This window comes from Miniopterus schreibersii, assembly GCF_964146895.1.
Source record: "Miniopterus schreibersii genome assembly, chromosome: 17".
NCBI classification, from domain to species: Eukaryota; Metazoa; Chordata; class Mammalia; order Chiroptera; family Miniopteridae; genus Miniopterus; species Miniopterus schreibersii.
Genome location: NC_138117.1, coordinates 4520146 through 4544199, shown reverse-complemented (window position 1 = coordinate 4544199; position 24054 = coordinate 4520146). Strand labels below are relative to the sequence as shown.

Below are 24054 nucleotides of genomic sequence, written 5' to 3'. Positions count from 1 at the left end.
AAACTCTACTCACATACATACAATCTTTAGACTAGGCTGTGTCCCTGGGTGGGGCAGAGAAGAAAGTCCAGCCTTTATCCTGACTCCCAAGGCTGCTACGCTGACTGTCCCCCCTGCACCCCATCTTTTCCTTCCTTTCCCCTTAATATGAGTCCCTGAAACTGAGACACATGGGTAGGGTCATGTTTATGAGGCTGGTCACTGTTTAAGGATCCTCTCTCCCAAAGCTAGTTAACATCTGTCTTCCTTGTAACCGGGAAAAGGAAGACAAATGTTAACTAGCTTTGATATTACCTTTGAAGATGACATTCACTTCCTTTTATACAAAGTTATGACCCTTATCAAGTTATAGTTAAAATATCAACTAAATAAGAATAATAACATTTTTTAAAGTCCTTATTGGGTAAATGTATTTCTTGTATTTGATTCGCTCAGCATTTATTGGGTGTGTATCTTGGGAAGATTAAGAGATTTGGTCTCTAGAAACTGATTCAGAAACAAATACGACAATACGAGCGATACAATAATAAAAGGTGTTTGGAAGTATGTAAATATTTCTTCCTCTACACTTCCTGGAACAATCAAAAACGGAGTCAGGGAGGGGGACCATCCAGGTGGGCTGTGAAGGATGCCATGGGCTCATGGGCAGGCAGGAGGTGCGGGGAGGCACTTTCCAGTCGGAGAGCTGCCAGCCTGGCACTGGGTGTGGGGCCGGCGAGCTGTCTGGGCCTGTTGTGTGTGCTGTGTACAGGTGGGGCCCGCACAATGCTGGAAGCAGACCTGCTCTACAATGAAAGGCCTTAGGGGTCCAGCCCTGGCCCGTGCGGCTCAGCTGGCTGGAGAGGCGGGCTCCACTGTTTTATTGCCAGGTGCCTCTTAAGGAGAGGTGGGCTACTGTGAATGTGATTTAGTAGATTTTGATGTTTTCAAACCTAAAGCTTGAGTTTTTTAAAGGAAGGCCATTTGACATTTCCAAGTCTACCAACCTCTGTAAGCAGAGTAATTATCCTTGGAGCTTGAGACTAAAGTTCTCCTTGTCCCACTTTGGCTGAACTTTTAAGACATGTGCCAAAGCACTTAATTTATAGAAATACTTATTCTGAAAGGTAGTGAAATGAGCTTTTTCAAACCTTGGGGAGAATTCGATAGCATCTGGCGTTATTTGTAATGACAGCGACAGGAATAGGACATTTAAATGCTGTGATTTAACCGTGAGTTGGCCTAGTTGCTACTTAACAAAAGGACTACTCGACAAATCCAAACCTGCCTCAGACTTCTGTGCACAGTATCTAATCTGTCCCGATCCTGAATTCCTGCTGTGCCTCACGAGCATGTGGCATGACCCAGGTACTGCTGTTCACACGCCAGTAACATGACACCCCAAAGTATTCCATGTCCTATTCTTAGACCACTAGTCTTTGGAAAATGAACTTTATGACATATTTTTACGGTTTTACAGAAAGACTTGTACTGAACTAGTACAAGTAAACTAAAATCCTGTTATAAAATAAGTATCAGGTCCCAGAGATAATCATTACAGAAGAGCACAGAATAAATACTTTCCGTTTAAGAAATCACTACTTTCAATCTTATTTTTGACCAATATAAAGGTTTATTTAACAAAAGTGCAACATAGCAATGGACACGACTCGATTTTTATGCTGGGGTGAACAGGTGCTGGGGAGGGGACCGGGAGCAGCTGATTTCTCAGGTGAGCACAGCCCTTTATCCCTGCGCCAAGGTTTCTAGCAGGCAGGCACTGCTTCCTCTGACCCACCCCCAGTACGGTTCTGCTGTTCGCTAGTTACCATCTCCACACATGGACCCACCACCCGATTCATAAAGGGATCGAGTCTCCGCAGTATTCCCTGGACATGTCTGACACCGTTTAATTTCCAGGGAAACCTCTTGTCCATAAATTTTTTTAACTCGGGACAGTGAGCTTTGCTCATGGTGTCTATTCAGCGAGCTCAAAGATACCTCCAAACGAGCGCTTTCCCTTTTTATGGGGGAAAACAGAATTATCGCTACAGTGCACCACTTACTAATTGTATGAATGGTGCTTATGGTTTACACAAGGTGAAATTTATTATTAATTAGTTCTTCAGTGTTTGATTTCTGTCTATGAAATTAGTGCAAGAAATAAAATTATCATTTTTGGAAAAGACCACAGTTTGAGATTCAGATTATGCCTTTTCTATTACTTTTGAATAGCTGTTAAAATTCATATTTATTTCTTATACTTTCGCTGCTGCAGTTTATCAGCTGTTTTGGCAAAATATGCTGTAAAAGGGAAATTCCAGGAAAATGTGACTTCCTATGTTACAAGAGAGGAAGTGAGGTCTACTCTGAAGGGGTCTAGAATAATATTAAAGATAAAAGGTTGAAGCAAACTGCTCTTCTTGTTTCTCATTATTTAAAATAAAATAGAATTACTTTCCTTGCACTTATTCCATCATTGCCAGCCCACATACGAGATGAAGTTAAACTGAAGTTAGTATGAAAGTGGCATGTACATCATCTAAGCAAAGTAATGTCCATCTTTCCAAAGCCTTTTTGCTTTTTCTCAACTGTAGAGCAAAAAACATCCTCAATCAATGACAAATACAATTTAGAAGGTATTAGCAGACAGTAAAATGACTTAATGACAACAGCAGCTATTTTTTACTGGGCACTTACTATTTACACTGAGCTAAACTCACACTATCTTAAAAAAAAAAAAAAAAAGAAGAATTGAACCCTAATGACAGACAACCCTGTAAGGTATTACTAGGTTATTTTTATTTTACATACAGATAAGGAAACTAAAGCTTAGTAAATTAAGTGGCCGCAAAGCTATTAGGTTGTAAAATCATGATGAAATATTTGAGGGTAACCATAATTAGGGACAAGACTGATTTCTCTCCAAAACTAGAGGTGTATTCTTGGTTGGACACCAGGAAGGTCTGGTCTCACCCCACAGCACAGCACTACCAGAAAACTTTACAATAATGGTCGCTGTACCTGCACTCACGAACAGTAAGCAACTGTCACGTGTGCTTTACAGCTTTAGGCAGGTTCATGCAAATAGATAAACACTTAAAATAAAAGCCAGGAGTCAAATGAACAATGGAGGTAAGAAACTAGTATAATGTGGGAAGATATTATTTGTTTTATGAAAATCTGAAAAACTGCAATGATTCCCAAGGGAGGTACCATTGGCCCTTGTGTGTAAACACACACACGTACACACATGGGTATATTTAGAGGGCAATTAATCCTTTGCTGTACAATGCTGTCCCATGTGCTATAATACATTTAGCATTCTTTTTTTTTTTTTAAATTGAGTTAAGAGAAACATGGATGTGAGAAACACAAACGTAATGTACCCACCCCTATGGGGATGGAACCTGCAACCTGGGTATGTGCCCTGAGGGAGGGCGCTCCAACCCTGCCACACCGGCCAGGGCACATTTAGCATTCTTAACCCCGCCCACTAAACACCAGAAGTCCTCCCAAAGCTAGTGAGCCCTGAATACACCCCTGCACATTTTCTGTTGACCTGGACTGAGAGCCACTGATTGTTGGATACAAACACTGGGAGAGAAGAAACTGTGCAGCCGGCCCCAGGGCTGTGCTAAGCACATCCACACATATTCATTCATTCATTCAATCTTGTTAACCCCCTATGAGGGCAGGTACACCCTTTCTCCCCATGTTACAGGTGTGGATCCCGGGCTTTGGAGAAAGGTTAAGTAACTTAAACAAGAACACAGGTAGTTTTGAAACCAGCCATCTCGCTCCAAAACCGCATTTCTTTGGGTTGGTCTGCTAAGCCATAATGGAGTGGTAGGTATGCCTTTCCTCTCTTTCAAGAGGTTCATTCAGCAGACATAAATCTTTGTAAGTAGGATGCATGGGTTGTGTGGCCTTACGAACCAGGGATGAATTAGTTCCCTGGGTTGGGGTTGAGGGGGCCACGAGTGGGTGACAAAGAGGCATAAGATGTGGGTGTCAGGACCTGGGCTGAGCAGCACTATGCATGGGTGTATGTATATATTAGAAGTGCTGAGTGAGTGTGTGCGTTCAGGGGACAGGAGAGCTGTGAGGTTTACGTGTTAACCCTTCCTTGGCCTTTCCCATGCACCAGGCTTCGCTGCCGTCGCGCGACACTATCTCATTTCAGCAGCATGCCAGGCGACAATGCGCAGTGTCTACGGGGCAGAGCAGGCACGAGGGACGGGTCTGCTGCGCGGGGAGGAGAGGGGCCGCTGTGACGCTGTGGGGCAGGCGGTGGCAGGCGGCGAGGGCCCGCCGGGACCTGGGCGCAGCGCGCCCGGGAGGCCAGGGCGCCCGCCTCGCGCGCGTTTTCACGTGGCGGGTGCTGCCCGCACCGGGGGAGCTCGGGAAGGGGCCGGGGCCGGGGCCTGGTGCGTGGAGGCGCCGTGGGCCGCGGCGTTTCCAGCGTGCGGCGCTGTGTCCCGAAAGGGATGCACACGGGATGATTCATGCGGCGTGTGCGGTGCCAACGCGGGCTGGAGAGGAGGGGGCTGGTGTCGTGATGGGAGTGGGGGGCCATCTGAGTGCGGCGGGGGCGGGGGTCGTGCCAGGCGCCCCGCGAGGGTTGGGGTGGCCCGAGGCGCTGCACCCGGAGAGGTGGTATAGGCAGGGGTGGGGGGCTGGGGGTGGGGGGTAGGGGCGCGCGCCGGGCAGGGGGGCGCAGAGGGCTGGGGCGCCGCCGGGCCCCGGGCCGGCGGAGGAGCTGCGTGGGCCGGGCTCGAGTGCAGCCCGGGCGGCCAGGCGCCGGCCGCGCCCCCAGCCCCGGGCCCCCGCCCCCGCCCCGGGCGCCCCCCGCGCGGCCCGCCCTTCTCACCGGGTGAAGGCGAAGTACATGAGGCTGACGATGGTGAAGCTGAGCAGCGTGATGGTGTGCGGCCGGTAGAAGAAGTCGATGGTGATGTCCTCCACTTGCTGCTCGTTGATCATCCGGAAATGCATCCTGTAGTTCACGTCGTCCTTGCTCAGGGTCCGGCTGCCCACGCAGGACGCCATGGCGCGCCGCCCCGTCCTGCCGCGCCGGCGGCCCCGGCCCCTGGAGGCTGGGACCCGGGACGCGACGAGCCGCAGCGCGACGGGGGCCGAACGCGCGGCGCGCCCGTGTCTGGCGCCGAGGACCCGCCGGGAGCCGGAGGAAGGACGGGCGCCCGAGGGCGGGGTCGCGGCGGCGCCATCGCGGCCCCGGGAGGGGGGCGCGGCGGGCCGAGCCCCGGCCGGCGTCCCGGGAGAGCCGGCGCCGCGCGCTCCCGCTGCCGTCGGAGGCCCCGCGGGCGAGGCGGAGGGCGGCGGCGGGCGGAGGGGGGGCAGCCGTGGGCCCCGGCCGGCGCTGTCCCGCGCGAGCCGCCCGCCCCCCCCCGCGCGGCTGCCCGGATGGTCTCGCCCACTCCCGCCGCGCCCCACGTGGGAGGCGGCGCCCGGGCGCCTGCGCGGCGGGCGGAGGCGCGGGCGCGGGACCCGGCACGTGCTGCCCCCCGGCCCCCCCTGGCCGCGCCGCCCGCTGCGCGACAGACCCCGGCGCGGGGCTGCGCCTCGGCACAGGTACCGCAGCCGCCGGCGGGGCCGGGGGCCTGTCCCGCGGGGCTGGGGTCGGGCGCGGGGCCTGTGGAGGTCTCGGCCCCGTCGGGGGCGGTTGGTTTCGTTTCCTCCCTGGCTGATGCCGCCCTAACCCGGCGCAGCGCGCTCTGCGGGGGCCGCGGGCGGCGGGACTAGGGCGGCCTCGCTCCCCCCGCGCCCCCCGCCCCGTCCCGCCCGGCCCCTGCTGCGCCCTCGCAGGGGTGGCGGCCTCGGGCCGGCCGCGGGCCGGGGAGCGCGGAGGCGCGCGCTGGAGAGGCGGGTGGTGTCTAGGGGCCCGAGGGCTCTCGGAGGCGCCCCGCGGGGCCGGTCGGGACGGCGGTCGCTCCCCGGGGCCGCGTCCTCACGCGCGTCCCGCCCGCTGGGGGGTGGGGGGGGTCCGGAGGTGCGGCCCTGCTCGGCCCACGAGGGACGCGCGGCGGGGAGCGCGCGCTTGTCAGGAGAAATAGAAGCGCACACGAGGCCCTGTCTTGGTTTGTCAGTGAGCCCGCCTTGTGTGGGCTTTTCTTGTGCTCAGGAAACACCCGACTACTTGAGATCTAAGTTTATGAGTTACCTTTTAATTAGAAAAAACAGTTTCCAGCGTCTCTTTTTATTGATTTAAACATTTAAGTACGTTTCTCTGTTTTTTTTAGTGCTTCTGTGTGTCCCTGTAGGCCGCCTGAAGGAGAATGGCGCTGCCGGCCCTGCAGGCCCGCGGGTGGCTCCGGCCCCTGAGCGCGCGGCGCCTCCTCGGGGCCGCGGGGCGCAGCGGCCGCCGTCGGGGGGGGAGGGCACCGCGCCGCGGGCTTCCTGCTCGGCCCCCGGCGCCCTCCCACAGCGGCTTTCTCCAGTGGGGCTTTAGGACTTACAGGACTTCCTCCCTATGGAGTAATAGTTCCCAGCTTCCCGAGTCAAGTGGGCAAGAAGTTAATTCTGCCCAAGGCACTGTGCTTCCGTCGGTGCCCGAGCGGTCGCCGAAGACACCGGAGGTGCCCGCCTCTGAGGCTGAGCCGTCTCTGGAAGGTACTGCTGGGCGCCCAGGAAAGCCCGGGCCCCTGGGGTGGCCTGAGTTCAGCCGCCTCGGTCCTCGAAGTTTACTAGGTACCCTTCCATTAGCAGAGAGCGTTTCCAGGGTCCGGGTCCGAGAGCTCACGCTTTGCCTCTCTCTCCCCACATGGCCGGCTTCGAAGGGCTGGACGATGTGGCCCCGGCGTCTCCGCTGCAGCCAGTTTCGGAGGAGGAGGCCATTCAGATCGTCGCAGCCCCCCCACTGCCCCCCGCTTCGTTCACGCTGCGAGACTATGTGGACCATTCTGAGACTCTGCAGAAGCTAGTGCTTCTAGGTAAGCCTGAGTGACCTGCAAATACTTCTTGAGTGTGCTCATTTCTCTCTTGTTTCAGTGAAGCGCTTCTCTTTGTATTTAACCTCCAAATGTTTTCGTATTTATAATGTGTTGCTTGGTTCCTTAGAGGAACCGTGATCGCATTGCCAGGCAGTGTTTCTGAGGACCCCAGTGTTTTACTTCTCTGTTTGCTCCCCAGATGTTTTCTGCCTGCCGTACATCCCGGGAGGCTAAGGTCTGTGCACTAGGGTTCCTGTGCCAGCTGGCTTCTGGGCTGCCTGAGCCCAGCGGGAGGCACCTGCGGGAGGAGAGGGCGGGTGGGTGGGAGTATTTTTTCCTGTCCCCTCCCTGCTTTGGGTCCTGTAACTGCCTCCTCCCTGACGACAGCTCCTACTGAGAAACCCTTTCTTAACTGCTTCCAGCTCCCTCTTGGTTTGGTAATACTTTTTCTCTCTGTCTCTTTAGCTCCAGGGTGCCCGTGTTTGTTCTCTTAATTCTGCTCACACCACTGTGTAGAGTCCCTTCATTAAAGTTGTTTTCATTGGAACTTTCTAGGGCAATTTGTTTTGCCTGCCAGACCCTGATTGATACAGTAAGTGTGTGTAACACTAACTGAACACAGCAGTAATGTCTGTAGTTACTGAACTGATGGGGTAAAGCCAACTTAGACTGTGGCCACCTAGAAGTTAGAATCATGTATTTATTATTCATTTTATATGACCCCAGAACCTACCAAAAGGACCTGGTCCATAGCAGGCATTCAGTGACTATTTTTTTCAAGGTAATGAAATCGTAGGCCTGTGTTTGTGCTGACAACAGTGTGCCCTCCTGAGGAGATCCTGTCTGCTGTCGCTGTGAAAAAGCAGCTTTTCAGGAGTTCTGTCTCCGCGCAGTCAGGGTGTGACAGCTCGTGCTGGGCAAAGCACTTCAGCACCTGTGAGCTGTACCTGTAGTTACACTGGAGGTCTGAACCTTGTGATTTTTAGAGCGTTCCTTCTCCCATTTGGCACAGATTTCTGGAACTGGTTTCTAATTTATTTATCCATCCATTCAAAATTTTCACTTTTTTTTATTATTATTTTAAATTGCAAAAGAATTACATCGAGTTGTTAAAAGTGCAAGTATTACAAAAGAACTTTTAACCTCTCTATGTCTGCGGTTCCACTTTTCCCAAGGTAACCATCATTACCAATTAGTGGGGCGGCTGCCATACCTTTTTCTGTGCAAATATTACCATACAAAAAGCTGTACATAGGTTTTAGACTTTTGTGTAGTCAATATTATTTTTTAAATTGTGTTTTCTTGTAGTTTTAAAGTTGGTATACATTTAGATTTAGACCTATATGAAGTTAATTTTCATATCAGATACAGAAGGAATTCTTAGTTTTTTTGAGTGGTCCCATTGTATTCTAATGAGTCATCCTTTCAACCGTTGATTTGAATGCTGTTATTATCGTGTGCGAGCTTTTTCATTCTCCCTGGCTCTGTTTCTGGTCTTCATTCTGTGTGTCTATAACCTATTTTTCTGGTTTTGACCATCTCATATCAATACCTGTTTAATATCCAGAAATTTGAGTTTAGAATTATATATGGATCCAAAAATAGGGAATTATAATTTTTCTAGTTGTGGACACCATTAAAGAAAGGGTGTTTTTATTTCATTGCTTTTGTACTTAAGACTGTGAAGTTGCATCGAGAAATCAGTTTGAGAGTTATTTTTAAACTGAAGAAACTTAACAAATATGAAATTTGAATCTAAACTTAAGGTTTTACCTTATCTTCAAATGTTTACTATAAATCAGGAATAGGCCGTTCCTGTTCATGTCTGTTTATATTTTAAATCAAAAGGAACAATGAGAGAATGAAGTGCTGGGTTTTAACGAGAATCTTGAATTACAGGTTGCTGTGACTCTCTGCCTGATTAACGCCAACAGCTAATTATTTCCATAACGGAAGAATGCCCTAAAGTAACGACAGGGTGTTTCCCCTTTTCAGTCTTCCTCTCCTGTCCCTCGTCTGATTTACTCAGGTTGCCTAAGACTGAAGAATTTGCAAGGGTAGAGCTGCGCACGTTCTGCTTTGTGGTGGCCTGCGGCTGCCGGTCTGCACATAGGCGTTTCGTGACTCCCTCAAGGGACCTGCCTCTGTGCTAAAGACCGGGGTACAGTGATGAGTGAAACACAGGGTCATTTTCACTCCTGTGGAGGGACCATAAACATATTTTAAAATAATGCTTGTAACTAAGAAAATGGCTTTTTAAAAACTTCAAAGAAACTGTCTTTTTCCATATGGTTTGTTACCCTACAGAATTGCCAGTTAAGTAGTTACTATGGAGCTCATTAGGGGCTCGTAAGTATCCTTCCAACCATATTTAAGAAACCATAGATGTTGATGATGACCCCAATGTGACTTCATGAATTTGTTTTGGGTGGAAATTTAGCCCTAAATGTACTGTGTTCCTCTATCTGAGACTTTGAAATAAATACTATATTTTTGTTTTATTTTTATTTCTATATCCAATGTAGTGTAAAAATATGTTTTCTATTGGCCTATCTCATTTCTGCTTTGGTTAGGTCGCTGACCTCCATCACTAGTTTCTTGAGCTTCTGTGTAGAAGTTTAATGACTAAGTTAAGCAGTTCTCTTCAGACAGTGTTTGTATTTATTACAGGAGTGGACTTGTCCAAGATAGAGAAACACCCAGATGCAGCCAACCTCCTTCTGAGACTGGATTTTGAAAAAGACATTCAGCAAGTACTCCTGTTCCTTAAAGACCTGGGTATAGAGGATAACCAGCTGGGAGCATTCCTGACAAAAAATTATGCTATTTTCTCTGAAGACCTTGAAAATCTTAAGACCAGGTAGGGTTTTAAGAATGACTCTCATATAACCCAGAAGGGATTATGAAGGAAATATATGTGTGAGCTATTTTTCAAGTCTCCGGTGCACAAGGATTAGCTGTTCTCTCCCTGTGACATGTAAATATTTTCCCCAGATTGTTACTTGTCTTTGGCTTTGCTGATGCTGTTTTCCTGTCTTGAATTTAAATTTTTTATATAGTTAAATTTATCAATCTTGCCCGGCCGGGCGTGGCTCAGCGGTTGAGCGTCAACCTAGGATCCAGGCAATCGGTGTTCAGTTCCCAGTCAGGGCACATGCCCAAGTTGCGGGCTTGATCCCCAGTTGGGGGTGTGCAGGAGGCAGCGGATCAATGACTGTCTCATCATTGATGTTTCTCTCTCTCTCTCTCTCTCCTTTCCTCTCTCTGAAATCAATAAAGATGTATATATTTTTTAAAAATTATCTTTTCTCAGAGACTGCTTTAAAGAAGGAACAGTCATTTGAATATAAAGTATAGTGTCTGATAAATGGTATAGAAATATCATAGGTGTTAAAGGTAGACATAGAATTAGTGGAAATCTCAACTTTGCCATTAATTAGCTGGTAGTCTTCCAAGGTATTTAACTTCTCTGGATCTATGTTTTTTCAAATGTAATATGGAACTATTACCTGGTGTACAGGTTATTCTGTTTTTTCTGGTAACAATTAAGACAATGTTGTGCTATATTTTAGGCATTTACTAAAACAGACTTTTACTATGTTTCTAGATTTCTAAAAATCAGTAATGTTATTTTATAGTCAGGTTTTCTATATTTCACTACCTTATTTTGGTTTGTAGAAACTTTTTTTTCCCTACCAAGTAACAAAATAAGATTAACTGAAAAGGGAATTATTTTATGCTTTTAAGTGTAAATGGGGACCATTCTAGAGTTGGATGGATGCTTGATTTAACCGTATTCGGGCCATTATTATAGAATGTGGGTTTTTTATTTTTATTGGTGTGGGAGCCTTTTTAAAAAGTTATTTTGGAAAGTAGCATGCCACTAGTAAATGTTCATCATGTATGTGTATTTTTGTTTGTTTCTTTAGAGTGGCTTATCTACAGTCAAAAAATTTCAGTAAGGCAGATATCACACAGATGGTCAGAAATGCGCCATTTTTGCTGAATTTTTCAGTGGAAAGACTGGATAACAGATTGGGATTTTTTCAGAAAGAACTTGAACTTAGTGTGAAGAAGGTAAAGGGGAGAATTTATATATTTCCATGTCAGCTCTGTTTAGTAATCTTTAAACCATGTTTTTAACAGGTGTGAGTAAGCCTGCTGGGTCAAACATAGAGCTGTATTATTTTACAATATTCCATCACATTGCTTCCTTTTGTTTTTAGTGTTTGTTTTTGCCCTCAAACAGTACTAAATTTATGTATTTGTAGGGTTCCTAGCTCTTCTCTGACAGGGTCATTTTAGAATTTTTAGTTTTGTATTTCTAGTAATGCTTTGGTTTTCCAAACTGGTTGGATATGCATGTCTAGTGATGATAGATTGTTTTATAACCACAGACTAGAGATCTGGTAGTTCGTCTCCCGAGGCTACTAACTGGAAGTCTGGAGCCCGTGAAAGAGAACATGAAGGTACGATGGCCTGAAGGTTTTGAGAAATCCGTTTTTTTTCTTTAAGGGTTGGAGTCTGAAGAGTACAGATTTTGCTATTGTCATCTTAAAGAAAACTATATTATAAATGATGTTCTTTCTAAAAACATGAAGATAAACAAAATGATATAACAGCCCTGGCCAGTTTGGCCCAGTGGTTAGAGCGTCGGCCCACAGACTGAAGGGGCCCCACGTTCGGGGTGCAGGCTCCATCCCTGGCCCTGGTCGGGGCGTGTGCGAGAGGCAGCCAATCACCGTTTCTCTCCCTCCCTTCCACTCTCCACTCTCTGAAAAGCAATGGAAAAATATCCTCGTGTGAGGATTAAAAAAGAAAAGAAAATGATATAATAAATATCTAGCAGGCTATTTGTTTTAGTTGACAATATTTTCACGTTTGCAGGTATTACATGAGTAAGTCCCCTTGCAGACACTGATGCCGGTAACCCTAGAGTAATTTAGGTACCTGAGTGATCCCTGGAAACCGCTTCCGTTGCCCAGTATGAGAGTCTGTGCCTATGTCGCCCAGGTGGGAGATGAGTTTTGGAGGCTGGGTCCAAGACACTTCTATGACAAGATCAGTGGCCAGCACCTCGCTGTCCTTGGGGCCTGTGCCAGCTGCCAGCCCTCGTGCTACCTTGGACCATCCATGTCACTCTTCACTGTTTTCTCTCCCAGAGACGAGCATAGAGCAAGGGCAGCAGATAGTTAGTATACAAAGCTGAAGTACTATTTGAAATTATCATCTAAGGCCTATTTTCTTAGGTGCTTAAAATGTTTCATAGTTGTAAAAATTGTTATTGAGCACGTGCCCACACAGTCTGCTGGAGGGAAGAGTTCCTGCTCTCTCGGAGCTTCCAGTCTAGTTGGGGGGGGGGGGGGCATGTTGAGTGGTACAAGCAGGGCACTGGTGGGGTGAATAGCTACTGTGACTGCACTAGACGACCGAACCCATGTTTGGGTGTTTAGTTTTTTCCATCTGTCTGGAATTTTGACATGTAGTTTTTCAGATACCACTTGGGAGCAGAGGTTCAAAAAACACTTTGAAAATCTTACTGCTGGTCTGTGTGGTGGGGCCTGAAAGATAATTTGACCAGGTCTCCCATGCCCGCCTTCATTCTCTCAGAATTTGATAGCTCCTCTTGGATCCTCTGGATGATCACCTGCTGTGAGTAGCTCATCTCAGGAGAGGGCTGAAATTCAGGTTACTCCAGAAGTAGGAAGCTATCATCCCTTGAGGGCTTTGGCATGGCTGTCTCCAGATTTTAATGTGCTCATTCTAAATTTTGAAAGAATCAATGTGTCCTCTGGCACAGTACCCAGCTAACTCTCGCTTCATGACTTACAGCAACTCTACTTTCTTTTAGGTTTATCGTCTTGAACTGGGTTTTAAACATAATGAAATTCAACATATGATCACCAGAATCCCAAAGATGTTAACTGCAAACAAGAGGAAGCTTACGGAGATTTTCGATTACGTGCACAATGTGATGAGCATTCCCCACCACATCATGGTCAGGTTCCCACAGGTATGCGCACAGCTGTGCGAGCTGCTCTAGCATAACACTGCTCACTTGTGAAAGTGCCTTGCTGTTTGTGAAGGACTTGGACCAGGTGCAATCTGGTTCTGAGAGTTGTGTGAGGGTCTTATTTATTTTGCCCATCTTTTTATTAAGAACACATCTAGCAGAGTAGAGGGAGGGATGCTTGTGAAAAGTTCACCCTGTCCATCTCCAGAGGAGAAATAAGTGATGAACCTATGCCTGTTGGAATCTAATGTATTCTCGTTTATGTTTTTGTCCATTTAAATTTGAAGTAGATCTCTTCCCTTAAAGGTCCTTAAGTATTACACATACTTTTTTATTCGCAGTCTATGTAAATCCATTAGTTAACAAGCCATATTGTAATGATCTCCTACTGAAGCCTAAAACAGTTCCAGTTTGCCACGACAAAGCCTTAATTATATATTTAAGCTAATCAGACTTTCCTGTTCTTTACCTAGGGAGTGACAATATCTGCCTGTTTTCAAGAATGTTAACTCTGACAGCAGAGATCTTGTCTTTCTTACATGCACTGCTGAATTCCCAGTGCCTGGACTATACCTGGCAATTAGTAGGCACTAGGTAAATATTTGTTGAACAAATAAATGATTGCATTTCATTAAAGTTATTTTCTTTCCTGTTTGCCATGTAAGTAGAGTAAGTATTCATTGGATAAATGGAAGACTGAATTTCATTAAAGTGATCGATCCTTTTACACTTCATTTACTAGAAGTGTTCTTGATATAAAGATGGGCAAAATAAATATGACTTTAATATAACTCAGAACTAGATTGCACTTGGTCCAATTCCTCCACAAATAGCAATGCTTATTTACCTGTCATACTTCACTATGAATGGGCCCTTAACAGAATTTTTTCTGTTTCATCAGATGCCTGCAGTGGTGCAAATTTGGCTTTTGGAACAATTGTAAAATAAGTAATCTTCAAGTAAAAAGTAATGGCAGTTGGTTTTTCCTGGGTTGGTAGATAATCCAGTGACAGTTAAAGCATGATAAGAGATTTGAGGATAAAAAAATCAATCAGACATGGTCTGTATTCTTATGGAATTTGTAATCTGACATGGAAAATGGGTTTTAAAAAATGTAATTGCTTTACATAAAGTTAGAACTTAACCATATGTCTTATAGTTATTCAATTCAGAAGAGGTAGGGAAATCATAACAGCTATTGAGTGCTGCTTATGGGCCAGCACTGTCTTTCCTGCTTTACTTGTACTAATTCATTTAATCCTCAACAGTCCTATGAAGTAGGTACTATTATTATCCCTACCTTATAAATGAAGAAAGGGACCCTAAAGAGGTTCAGTAACTTGTCTAAGGTTACCCAGGTAACGGGGCAGAGACAGGATTAGAACTTTGGCAGTTGAGCTTAAAAACCATGCTCTTAACTAGGATTTGCTGCCACTCTAAGTGGCATTTGAGTTGTCAGTAGAATGAGTGGGGTCTCAAAGATGGACAGAAACTTTACAAGTAGAGGAAACTATAAACTTGACCAGATACACTAAAATCACATTTAAAAGATTATAGTCATCCCAAACTCTAGATCCTGGAAAGCCCAGTTGCAGAACTGTGGCTTCCACACTGGGACTCTTAGACCCCTAGAAGCCTGGGTAGCATTGCTGGGGAAAACCCCCCAAAAACTTATTAATGGAAAAATACATTAACTGACAACAGGCTGTGAGGAAACTGATACAGACTTTAAATTTTTGGCAGGTGCTTTTAAACTTCTGGTGTGAAACTACTTTTCTCAAGCAAATAAGGTTGCTGGCACAGCTATTTTATGATTAATTAAAACGGGAAACACAACAATAGGAATGGTTAATTTGGTCATTTCAAAGCAGGATGGTGGAGGCAAAGGATAACACAGTAGGGGAATGACATGAGGAAACCTCTAGCTAAGGAAAGATGTTGTAGTCAGGATCCCGTGACACCTTGTCTCTCCTCTCCCCAGTGCGGGCTTCTCTGAAGGCAGGGAAACAGGAATCAGTAATTGTCAGGCCAGGTTTTTGTTTTACTCTGATAATTTAATGGATAATTAACAGAATGAAATTTTCCTGACAATGGCAAAGTGGCCCCTCATGGTTAACAGTCAAAAAAAGAAAAACCTGATCTGAGCTATGGATTTTGGACTGGCAAGATCATCCAAATCTCTAATAAGAATACAGTAACGCTGAACCATTGGAGAAGTAACAACATCTGGTCATAAACTACATAAGTGCTTTAAAGTGTCAATATATTTAGGAAATTGCTAATGAATAGTTGGGAGTTTCAGAGTTATTTATGGTTTTATCTGTATGTTGTATAATTTTGTGAGTCAAGAGTCACTGCAAAAGAGTCATACTTCTAAAGCAGCAATTTCCAACTTTTCTCTTCTCATAGCACATAAACTAATTACTAAAATTCCGCCGCACACCAAAAATATCTTTTGCTGATCTTACACAAAAAATAGGTATAATTTAGATTCCTTCACACCAAGTGGCTATTGTGTTAGCTGTTGTCATACTTTTATTGAAAAGTTAAGGGAAAAGTCAGTGCCCCTGACTAAAGAGTCCGATATTACATGTTTTAAAAAGTATTGCACAACAGTTGAAAGTCACTGTCCTAAAGAAACACATCTAGAAGCTCCCTACATTTTTATGAGCAGTATTGGGAATTTAGTTACCAAAATGAAGGCAGGACAGCATGTCATTTGTTTTTTCAGAGAGAAAAAGATGTTTTGTTCAAAACCAAGCCAATTCCGTTGAGTTAGCACACTGTACTTTTTAACAATTTTTCCCATGTGTCTGGATTGATTAGTCGATGTTCTTTGCCTACATTGTAGCCCTTAATTTTTTAGAATTGCTCTGTTTGTAAGTTTTGAGTCCCTTTTTAATTATAATTTCTTAGTGGAAGCTATAGGGTTTGAACCCTGGGCATTTATCATATTTACTGAGCATGTGGTCAATATATTTGTTAGCCTATTAAAATTTTTAGCCTTATAAACACTTTGATAGTTCATCTTTCAGTGCACAATTTTTTAAACTTTTTTTCTTTTGTAGGTATTTAATACAAGGTTGTTTAAAGTCAAAGAAAGACATTTGTTTCTGGCCTATTTAGGAAGAGCACAGTATGATCCAGCAAAACCTAACTACGTCTCTTTGGACAAATTGGTATCCGTGCCTGATGAAATATTTTGTGAAGAGATTGCCAAAGCCTCACTACAGGACTTTGAAAAGTTCTTAAAAACTCTTTAGTTTTTGATAAATGTTAAAAATGTAATAATGTAAAGTAATTGTATGTATGAATAAATTAATATATTTCAAAATAAATGCGCAAGCCTCAATTCATATTGGAAACAATTTCTCGACATTGTAAATCTCCAGTAGATCTTTCTTAAGAAAGTCCCTAGTGACTTAGCTCTCTGACTCCACCATTTCCTCCCTCCTGGGGACGGAGAAGACTCGAGGCAGAGCTTAGAGAAGCGCGTGGGCGTCTGGACGCAGGCGGCGGGCTCAGGGGGCAGCTGGGTGCTCCCGGGGGTGCTGAGTTCCTGGAGCGCACCGCGTTGCCCAGCACCTGCTGCTCGCTGAGATGCGCCCGCAGCACCTGCGGCTGGGGCTGTACGCGGCCGTCCTCCCGAGGCCGGTCCTGGGGTGCGCACAGGTAGCTGCCGGTCAGGGAGGGGGGCGGGAAAGCGGTTTGAAGGTAAGTAGGTGGCAGTGGGACACACAAAAGGTCACAACAGCCAACTTACTGCCTGTGTGCAAAGGCTTGTAACGGTGACACTTTTACATTCGCCGTTTAGCTGTGTAGCCCTGGGCAGCCGTAACCTCGGAGCCCGATGATCTGGAAAATGGGGCCTCAGGATGGAGGAGACGCCAACGCCGGGCCCCTAGGGAACCGCACCTGGGCCTGGCGCTCGGCAGCTTCCTCCAGGACGAAGCAGCAGCGGGACGGGGCTGGAGGATGCGACCACGCCCTGCCCGACGAGCACCTGCGCAGCCCCGCCCTCCCGGGGGTGCAGAACCCCGACCACGCCCTGCCCGACGAGCACCGGCGCGGGGCCCGCCCTCCCGGGGTGCAGACTCCCGACCACGCCTCCGCCCGACCAGCACCTGCGCGGGCCCGCCCTCCCGGGGTGCAGACTCCCGACCACGCCTCCGCCCGACCAGCACCTGCGCGGCCCCGCCCTCCCGGGGTGCAGACCCCCGACCGCGCCCCAGCTGTCCCCACTCCTTCCCCGGGCTCGTCCCTCCCCGTCGCACCGAACTCTCCTCGGAACCCGTAGCCGGGCGCGGAAAACGCGCGGCCCCTTCGGTCGCTAAGGACGCGAGCGGGACGCCACGCACGCCGGGCACGGAACGTCACCCCCAGCACTGCGCCTGCGCGGGCGTCCTCCCGCGCCTCGCGAGGAGAGCTGCTGCGCCTGCGCGCGCCCTCTGGGACTTACCCAGCAGGCACCGCTTCAGCCTCGGGTCAGGATGGCGGGCCGGCCGGCTGGTAGGTGACGGCGTCCCCGCGGGCGGGCGTCGCCGCGCTCGACCTCTCATTCTCGCGGTTCCCCTCGACCTTTGCTTCCTTCCCTCCGCTCTCGCTAAGCGGCCGGTGTCGCGGCCGAAGGGGCGGGGGCTCGGGTCCCGCCTGAAGGCCGCCGGTCGCCTGCCCGCTGCTGACCCAGCCCGGTTGCGCGGGGCGTGGGCCGCGCCCCCCTCCTGGGGACGGTGCCCGCGGCGGCTCCCACCCCGGCGCTCGCCCAGCTGCCCGCGCCCGGCCCGCGCCCCGCTGGGCCTTGGGAGAGTTCAAGGGCACAGGGCACTACTTGGGTGGCTTTGGGCCGAAGCGCGCCGTCCGGGGCGTCAGCGCGGCCGGTCCCGCGGGCGCCGCGAGGGCGGGGTTGGTGCGCCCTGGACGCCGGGGCCGAGGGGTCGGGGCAGCGCGCGCCGTCCCGCCGGGGACTAGAGGTCGCGGGGCCGAGGGCGCAGGGGCGCCTCCCGTGCCCCTCGTCGGGCGCGCCGCTCTGCCTGCGGACTTGGAGGAGCCTGTACGTCCTGTAGGCTCCGGAACAAACAGTTATTACCGCGTAGAGTGCAGACGGTACCGGGACCGCTAAAGCCGAACGTGACCGTCAGGTTCAGCGTCACCTTCCCCGGCGGCGGTTGCTCGTCTCTGCCCCCTGGCGGGGTAGACGGGCGTCGCTGTTTCAGAAAGGACCGGGCCCTTCCTCCCTGCGCTCGGCGACGGTGAAGCTCTTGGGGGAGCGTCCACTTGCCAGAAAAACCCCTGAACCTGAGTGACACCGAGCGCTCTGGGGGTGGGGGGGCACTTGAGAATTCACTGTTTAGTTTAACGCGGCAGATGTGGGAGGCACTGTGCCCCTGTGCGGTGGGTGGAGCCAGGCAGACCTGGCCTCAAATCTGGCACCAGCTGGCTTCCGTCCTGAACGGGGTGACCTCTGTGATTCCTCTTTTGCAAGGACAGGGGTGCTTGTAAGCAAACCTAGTTAATGCGGGTCAAGCCAGTAGGGCGGTGCTGGGCACACAATAACTGTTCAAAGAGTGTTGATCAGTCTCACCATCGCTGGTTAATATACTTATAAATAATCGGCTTTCTACAAGTAAGCTTGTCGACTGTCGCCTCTTTGGTACTTGTGTTCCCAGAAGCAGTGTTATCCATGGTGCTTAATTCCGGAGATTTACCAAAGCCTTGCCCTCTGATGTACTAAAGAGAGGGGCGAGGAGGGGTTGGAGTAGGAGTTTGCTTTCCTTCCTTGGTAAGGGGCTAGCCCTAGACAAAGTTTTAAAAGAAATTCTAGCCTTGCTCTACCTCCCCTTCTGTGCCACATTTCTCCTGTGAGCATCAGGCACTGTCGTGTTGCCCTTAGCAACAGCTACTGGGTTAGTCCCCAAGGAGTTTTAACATTACCTGTTTCTCCTCACCTGTTTTCAAGTGTCGATATTCCCTTGGTGAAAGTCAGCTGCTTGGGAGGTGGAAAATGGGAATCTTTTGGTAATGTAGAATAAAAATTTTGGAGGATGAGGGTCGTTGAGACCTGCCACCCTGTCCTGAAATCTCACCCCCTTTTCGTACAACCCCAACTCCCTTTAAAAGAAAAGTTCACGCTTATCACCTGAAATGTATTTCTGAAACTACAAATAAAGGAGACGTTATTATTTCCTTTCCCATCCCCTCCCCCTTTTATTCTGGTAGTTGCAGGGGGACGTAAAGGGCTGGCATGCTCGACTTGACGAGCCTAGAGTGGCAATAATTGTACTCATAAGTCTTTTGTGCGTTAGGTGTTTTGAGTTTACTCTTTTTTTCCATGACTTGCCCAATTTTTTTACCTGCAGTCCCTTTTGCTCATAGATAAAATAAGCAATTTTTATCTACAGTATGTAGAGTGTACACTTTTAAAAGGAAATGTCTTCATATGTTTGCATTCTCTAACAGGGTAACGGTCAGAGTAGTGGTTGCTTGCCCATCAAGTTTTCATATAGACAAGTGAATTGTAGCAACTAACAGTGTGACAATATCAGTTGCAGCATCAGGCCGGTGGCTAGAGGGTGTTCGAAAGTGGTACTACAATGCTGCAGGATTCAACAAGCTGGGTGAGTACCTGGGCTGTTTTCTTTTTTGTTTTTGTTTGTTTGTTTGTTTTTTCTGGGAGTAGTACTTTTGCAAAAGTCATTATAGGTCCAGAAAAGTAACTAATTGTGCTTGTGTACATTAGAAGATATTAAAATTAAGTCACATTTAATTGTTATGTTAAAAATCACCTCCACTTTTTATTATTATTATTTTAAAATATATCTTTATTGATTTCAGAGAGAGGAAAAGAGAGGAAGAGAGAGAGAAACATCAATGATGAGAGAGTCATTGGTCGGCTGCCTCATGCACGCCCCTGACTGGGGATCGAGCCCGCAACCCGGGCATGTGTCCCGACCAGGAATTGAACCCCGATCACCTGGATCTTAGGTCGACGCTCAACTGCTGAGCCACGCCCGATTGGGCCACTTTTTATTATTTTGAGAGGAGGGAGGGATGGAATTGTCTAAAGTGTTTGAGGTGGAAATAATTTATGTCCTTGAAATACAGCACCTGGACATTTTCCTTAGTGTGCGCTCCCTCTCCCAACTCCTCCGCTTAGCATTTAAAATTTAAGTTGTATGAACTTCAGAAGTAGCGATTTTTCAAATTTGATTTGTGTTTTAAAACAAGGTAGACATTTTAAAATTTGTTTTAGATAAAATGTGAATTTTGTGGCAGTGGATTTTAAAAGGCTCATGTATTGTTTCCACAGTACCATTTTAGAAATAATCCATTAAATAGCCCCTTATTATGTGTGAAATACATTAAGCATCATACCTAACTCCTAATATTTCACCCAAAGTCTTAAGTTTATAAGTCGTAAAGATATTTTACTCATTTTTTAAAAATTCCTGATTTTCAAGATACATATTCCATCTAACTCTCTTGTTTCCTGTAATAGGGTTGATGCGGGACGACACAATATATGTGAATGACGATGTAAGAGAAGCCATAAGAAGGCTTCCTGAGAACCTGTATAACGACAGAGTGTTTCGCATCAAGAGAGCACTGGACCTGTCCATGAGGCAGCAGATCTTGCCGAAAGAGCAGTGGACAAAATATGAGGAGGTAGAATAGCGTCTGTGTGTCTGACAATATGGGCCACTAAGGATTGAGTGTTACAAACAGAGAAACAGTCATTTGCGTAGTGCTTTAGAGTTCTTAATGTTGTGACAAATAAATATGACAGTACAGTGAGGTTCATAGAGCAAATGTTAACTTGTTTTAGAGACGGGTGTTGAGACGTAAAGGTGAAGCGACTGCCGGAATCACTGGGTCTCTGATACAGATCCAGGTGTCTTGCCTGCCAGGCCTGCCTTCTGCACTCTGCCTCCTGTGCAGAGGAGAAAGTGCTGTTCGTGTGATCAGCCCATGGAGGGGCTCCCAGCTCCCAGGAAGGACTCTCAAGCAAACCCTTGCCCCCTAAAGTGCATTGTAACTATGCAGCAGCTTACAGACTCTCATTTTTTCTCTTTTCTGTCAGACTTTCCATTCACATCTCATCAAAGCAAGTATCTTCGTGGGTTTTACATCTTAGAAAAGCAGATAGTTCTTAGTCCCAGAATATTTTTTTCTTAAGTTGGAAATGAATTTTGATGACTCTTGTCGTGTAAGACCTGCTGAGTGTTTGGAGTAACCAGTACGTGATGGCATCGTATGATATTTTTCTCTTATCCGTCCTTTAGGACAAATTCTACCTGGAACCGTATCTGAAAGAAGTTATTCGGGAAAGAAAAGAAAGGGAAGAGTGGACAAAGAAGTAACCACGCACTTGCAGCCTGTGGGTTCAGCTGTCCTCAGTATTTTATCCCGTTGGTTAAACCTGAAACGTACAATTTAAACCATCTGGGTTTCAAATGTATTACTTTAAATAAATGTCTATTATAACTGTGGTTGGAGTTTTAATTCCAAAGCTTAGTCTTCATAACTACTGAGTTTACTTATCTGTTAAATTCCTTCTAGACTTACAGGGTATTTTTCAATTAGTGTTTAACGGCCTCCTGAAGCTTAGAGAAGCCATTTAAAAAAATTTGTTTTTTAATTCCTCGCCTGAGGATATGTTTATTGAGTTAAGAGAGAGCCATCAGTGTGAGAAAGAAACATCGATTGATTGCCTCTGTTGATCCCCGACCAAGAACCAAACCCTGCAACCTACTTGGTGCATGGGACAGTCCTCCACCCAACTGAGCCACCCTCCCGGGGCTGAGAAGCCGTTTTATCCAGTTTCCTTCGCTGGCTGGAGAGCTCCTTGATTTACTGAGGGGTAGAATGTTCTTCCAAGGAGAACAGCCGCCTCGACACTGCCTCTGTAGATTAGCAGGTACCTGGTAGCCCGTTAGGGCCTAACTTGCAGGAAAGAAGGGAGCAAGAACTGAGTGTGTCACCTCTTTTTATCTGAAGCAAACAGCACTTGAGCAGACGGGCTCTCAGACTTCAAAAGTGAGTGAGTGAGAGGAGAGAGTCTTCACCCCCTGGTACGGCAGGATTGGAACCGCTTCAACCTCTGTTCTCAAGATTTAATTGAGTTTGCATCTCTTAAAATGATGTACACAGCCCCAGTATGGGTCTGTACAAGTGATATACACGTGTTCCTATGTATTAGAAAACGAAAAGACATTAGAATAATAGACAAAAATATAAAGACAAATTATATCTTTCCCCATATCCCAGTGACTTCTACTTTGGAAGTGATAGAAAGTATGTTATAAGGATTGGATACTAATAATAATTAAAAGTTTTAAGGTGATAGGGTAATTTTTAAAAATACAAATTAAAACTATTCAATGATATCCTCATTCCCACCCCTAAATTCAAAAGTGGTTTCTTGGGTGGGAGCGAGAGCCTGGAAGCACAGCAAATGGGGGAGGAACTGGGGAACCTGTGGCCTACACGATGCCTGCCAGCCCCTGCTGTGTGTGGTAGGATCTTCCCTCAAAGAACACAACAACCGAGTGAAAAACGTTTTGTGTCAGAGTTAAAATTCCTAAAACAACAGTATGTATACAATTGGTATGCATTTTTTCACAAAATGAGATATGTTGACTTATTTATGTTTGACTTTTGCAACATGAACATAATGTCTTAAAAATATGCTAAAATGCTAGATTCATCAAATTTACCAGGAGCCTCCCTTCTCTTTGATACTCCGATTACTTTCTGAAACACCTAAACCATGTCAATTTTTCTTTTGTTTGATCCGAGTTGTCTAGACCCTCATTTGATAAAAAGGTTTTGGTTATGGTAAAAGCAGTCCTTTAATATGCTTAATATTTTGTAAGATTTGTGATTTGACTTTGCAATACATTTGAATTTTATGTTTGGAACAGTTGCAAATTACAGGGAAACTGATAAAAGTGGTCGGTGCCACTGTTAAGGGACATTAGTGAGGGGCTGTTGCATAAGGGTCAGTGGATGAGTAAATATTTTTGTCAGGATGCTTCCCTGTTAGACCTAACTAGGCAACTGAGAAAAATTCTGGACAACCACCGCCCAGTGTTTCAGTGCTCCAGTTTCCTTCTTCTCAGACCTCAGATGTCATGCTTATTCACAGGACCTATGTGGCTCCTCACCCCAGAGACAGAATAATGGTGACTCACGCCCATTAACTCCAGGTGACACTGCCCACGTCTAATCCATGCACTTACTGGGTAACTTTAACAGTATGGTTTAACTTCTTTGTGCCTCAGTTTCCTCAGCTCTGAAATGGGGCTAATGGTAGAACCTACTTCACAGGGTAGTTTTGAAAATTAACTGGCTTCGTTATATGTCAAGCACGGTTCCTGGAACACAGTAAGCACTTTTCAGACTTGCTAAAAGATTCAGTAATAAGAACAAAAACTGGGCCAAAACCTAGGGCTACTGTAGCCGTAGTGGTCCTATATTCATAAACGGTGGTGGTAGCGTAGACCTGTGTATGGCTTTGAAAAGAACCAAAGAATTTAGAATTTAAATGCTGGGTGAACATAGAAATTATACTAACCAAGTACTTGAGAGCCTGGTGGGTGACATGCAAATGCATTTATATAAATTTCAGGAACAACAATATCAGATGCGAACCCAGTTAAACGGTGAATGACATAACCAGACGATACAGGGGAAAGGCCCCTTTATTAGAATAAGTACTCAGTTCTGCCACTAGGTGGTGATGCGCGACAACTTTGCGCCTTAAAGGTGCGCCACAGGCACGTGAAGATTTATGGGTTCTGTGCCCTCACGGAGTCCCTCCCCTTCATTTTTCAGGATGACAACACCTTAGAGGTTTATGGCCATCAGGAGAATTTACTACTAAGCTATACACTGATGTAATGAAATCTAATATATGCTGTGCAATGAATTATGAGATGTTACTTAGTTTCAGGATTTTATTACTTCAATCAGTTATGACCATATTTCCTTTTATACAGTTGTTCACTCTTTAAACATACCAGATGGCTGCATAAGGAACACCTAATAAAGTCTATAGATGTTAAAATCTAAATGTTTTCATTTATTTGCCATAATTTGTTTAAATTCTGG

At 46.7% G+C, this 24054-nt stretch overlaps 3 protein-coding genes and 1 long non-coding RNA gene across 6 annotated transcripts in view; 2 read left to right on the top strand and 2 right to left on the bottom strand.

The window, feature by feature from the left end:
* The window catches only part of PTDSS1 (phosphatidylserine synthase 1), a 34727-nt gene extending 29552 nt beyond the window's left edge, over positions 1-5175 (bottom strand). The window contains exon 1 of one of the 3 annotated variants that reach the window (XM_081116969.1): positions 4853-5175. In XM_081116969.1, coding sequence (XP_080973095.1) covers positions 4853-5031 — 179 coding nt within the window. In that variant the 5' untranslated portion in view covers positions 5032-5175. The remainder of the gene's footprint in view (positions 1-4852) is intronic. The other 2 variants (XM_081116968.1, XM_081116970.1) reach the window with 2 other exon arrangements.
* Positions 5176-5452: 277 nt separating this feature from the next.
* On the top strand, positions 5453-16208 carry MTERF3 (mitochondrial transcription termination factor 3; the record flags this gene model as incomplete). Its single annotated transcript, XM_081116446.1, has 8 exons — positions 5453-5574; positions 6243-6612; positions 6780-6932; positions 9603-9792; positions 10862-11009; positions 11330-11401; positions 12784-12945; positions 16014-16208. Exons 2-8 carry the CDS (start codon positions 6279-6281, stop codon positions 16206-16208), a joined length of 1254 nt encoding a protein of 417 aa, XP_080972572.1. The 5' UTR covers positions 5453-5574; positions 6243-6278.
* Positions 14989-17332, bottom strand: LOC308546920. The gene is made up of 3 exons (XR_013997422.1): positions 17220-17332; positions 16709-16800; positions 14989-16621 (listed from the first exon to the last, which is right to left on the bottom strand). It is a non-coding gene; the product is annotated as an uncharacterized lncRNA (long non-coding RNA).
* Positions 17082-21431, top strand: UQCRB (ubiquinol-cytochrome c reductase binding protein). The gene is made up of 4 exons (XM_081116447.1): positions 17082-17454; positions 19488-19559; positions 20441-20607; positions 21225-21431. Exons 1-4 carry the CDS (start codon positions 17436-17438, stop codon positions 21300-21302), a joined length of 336 nt encoding a protein of 111 aa, XP_080972573.1. The 5' UTR covers positions 17082-17435; the 3' UTR covers positions 21303-21431.
* Positions 21432-24054: the final 2623 nt, after the last annotated feature.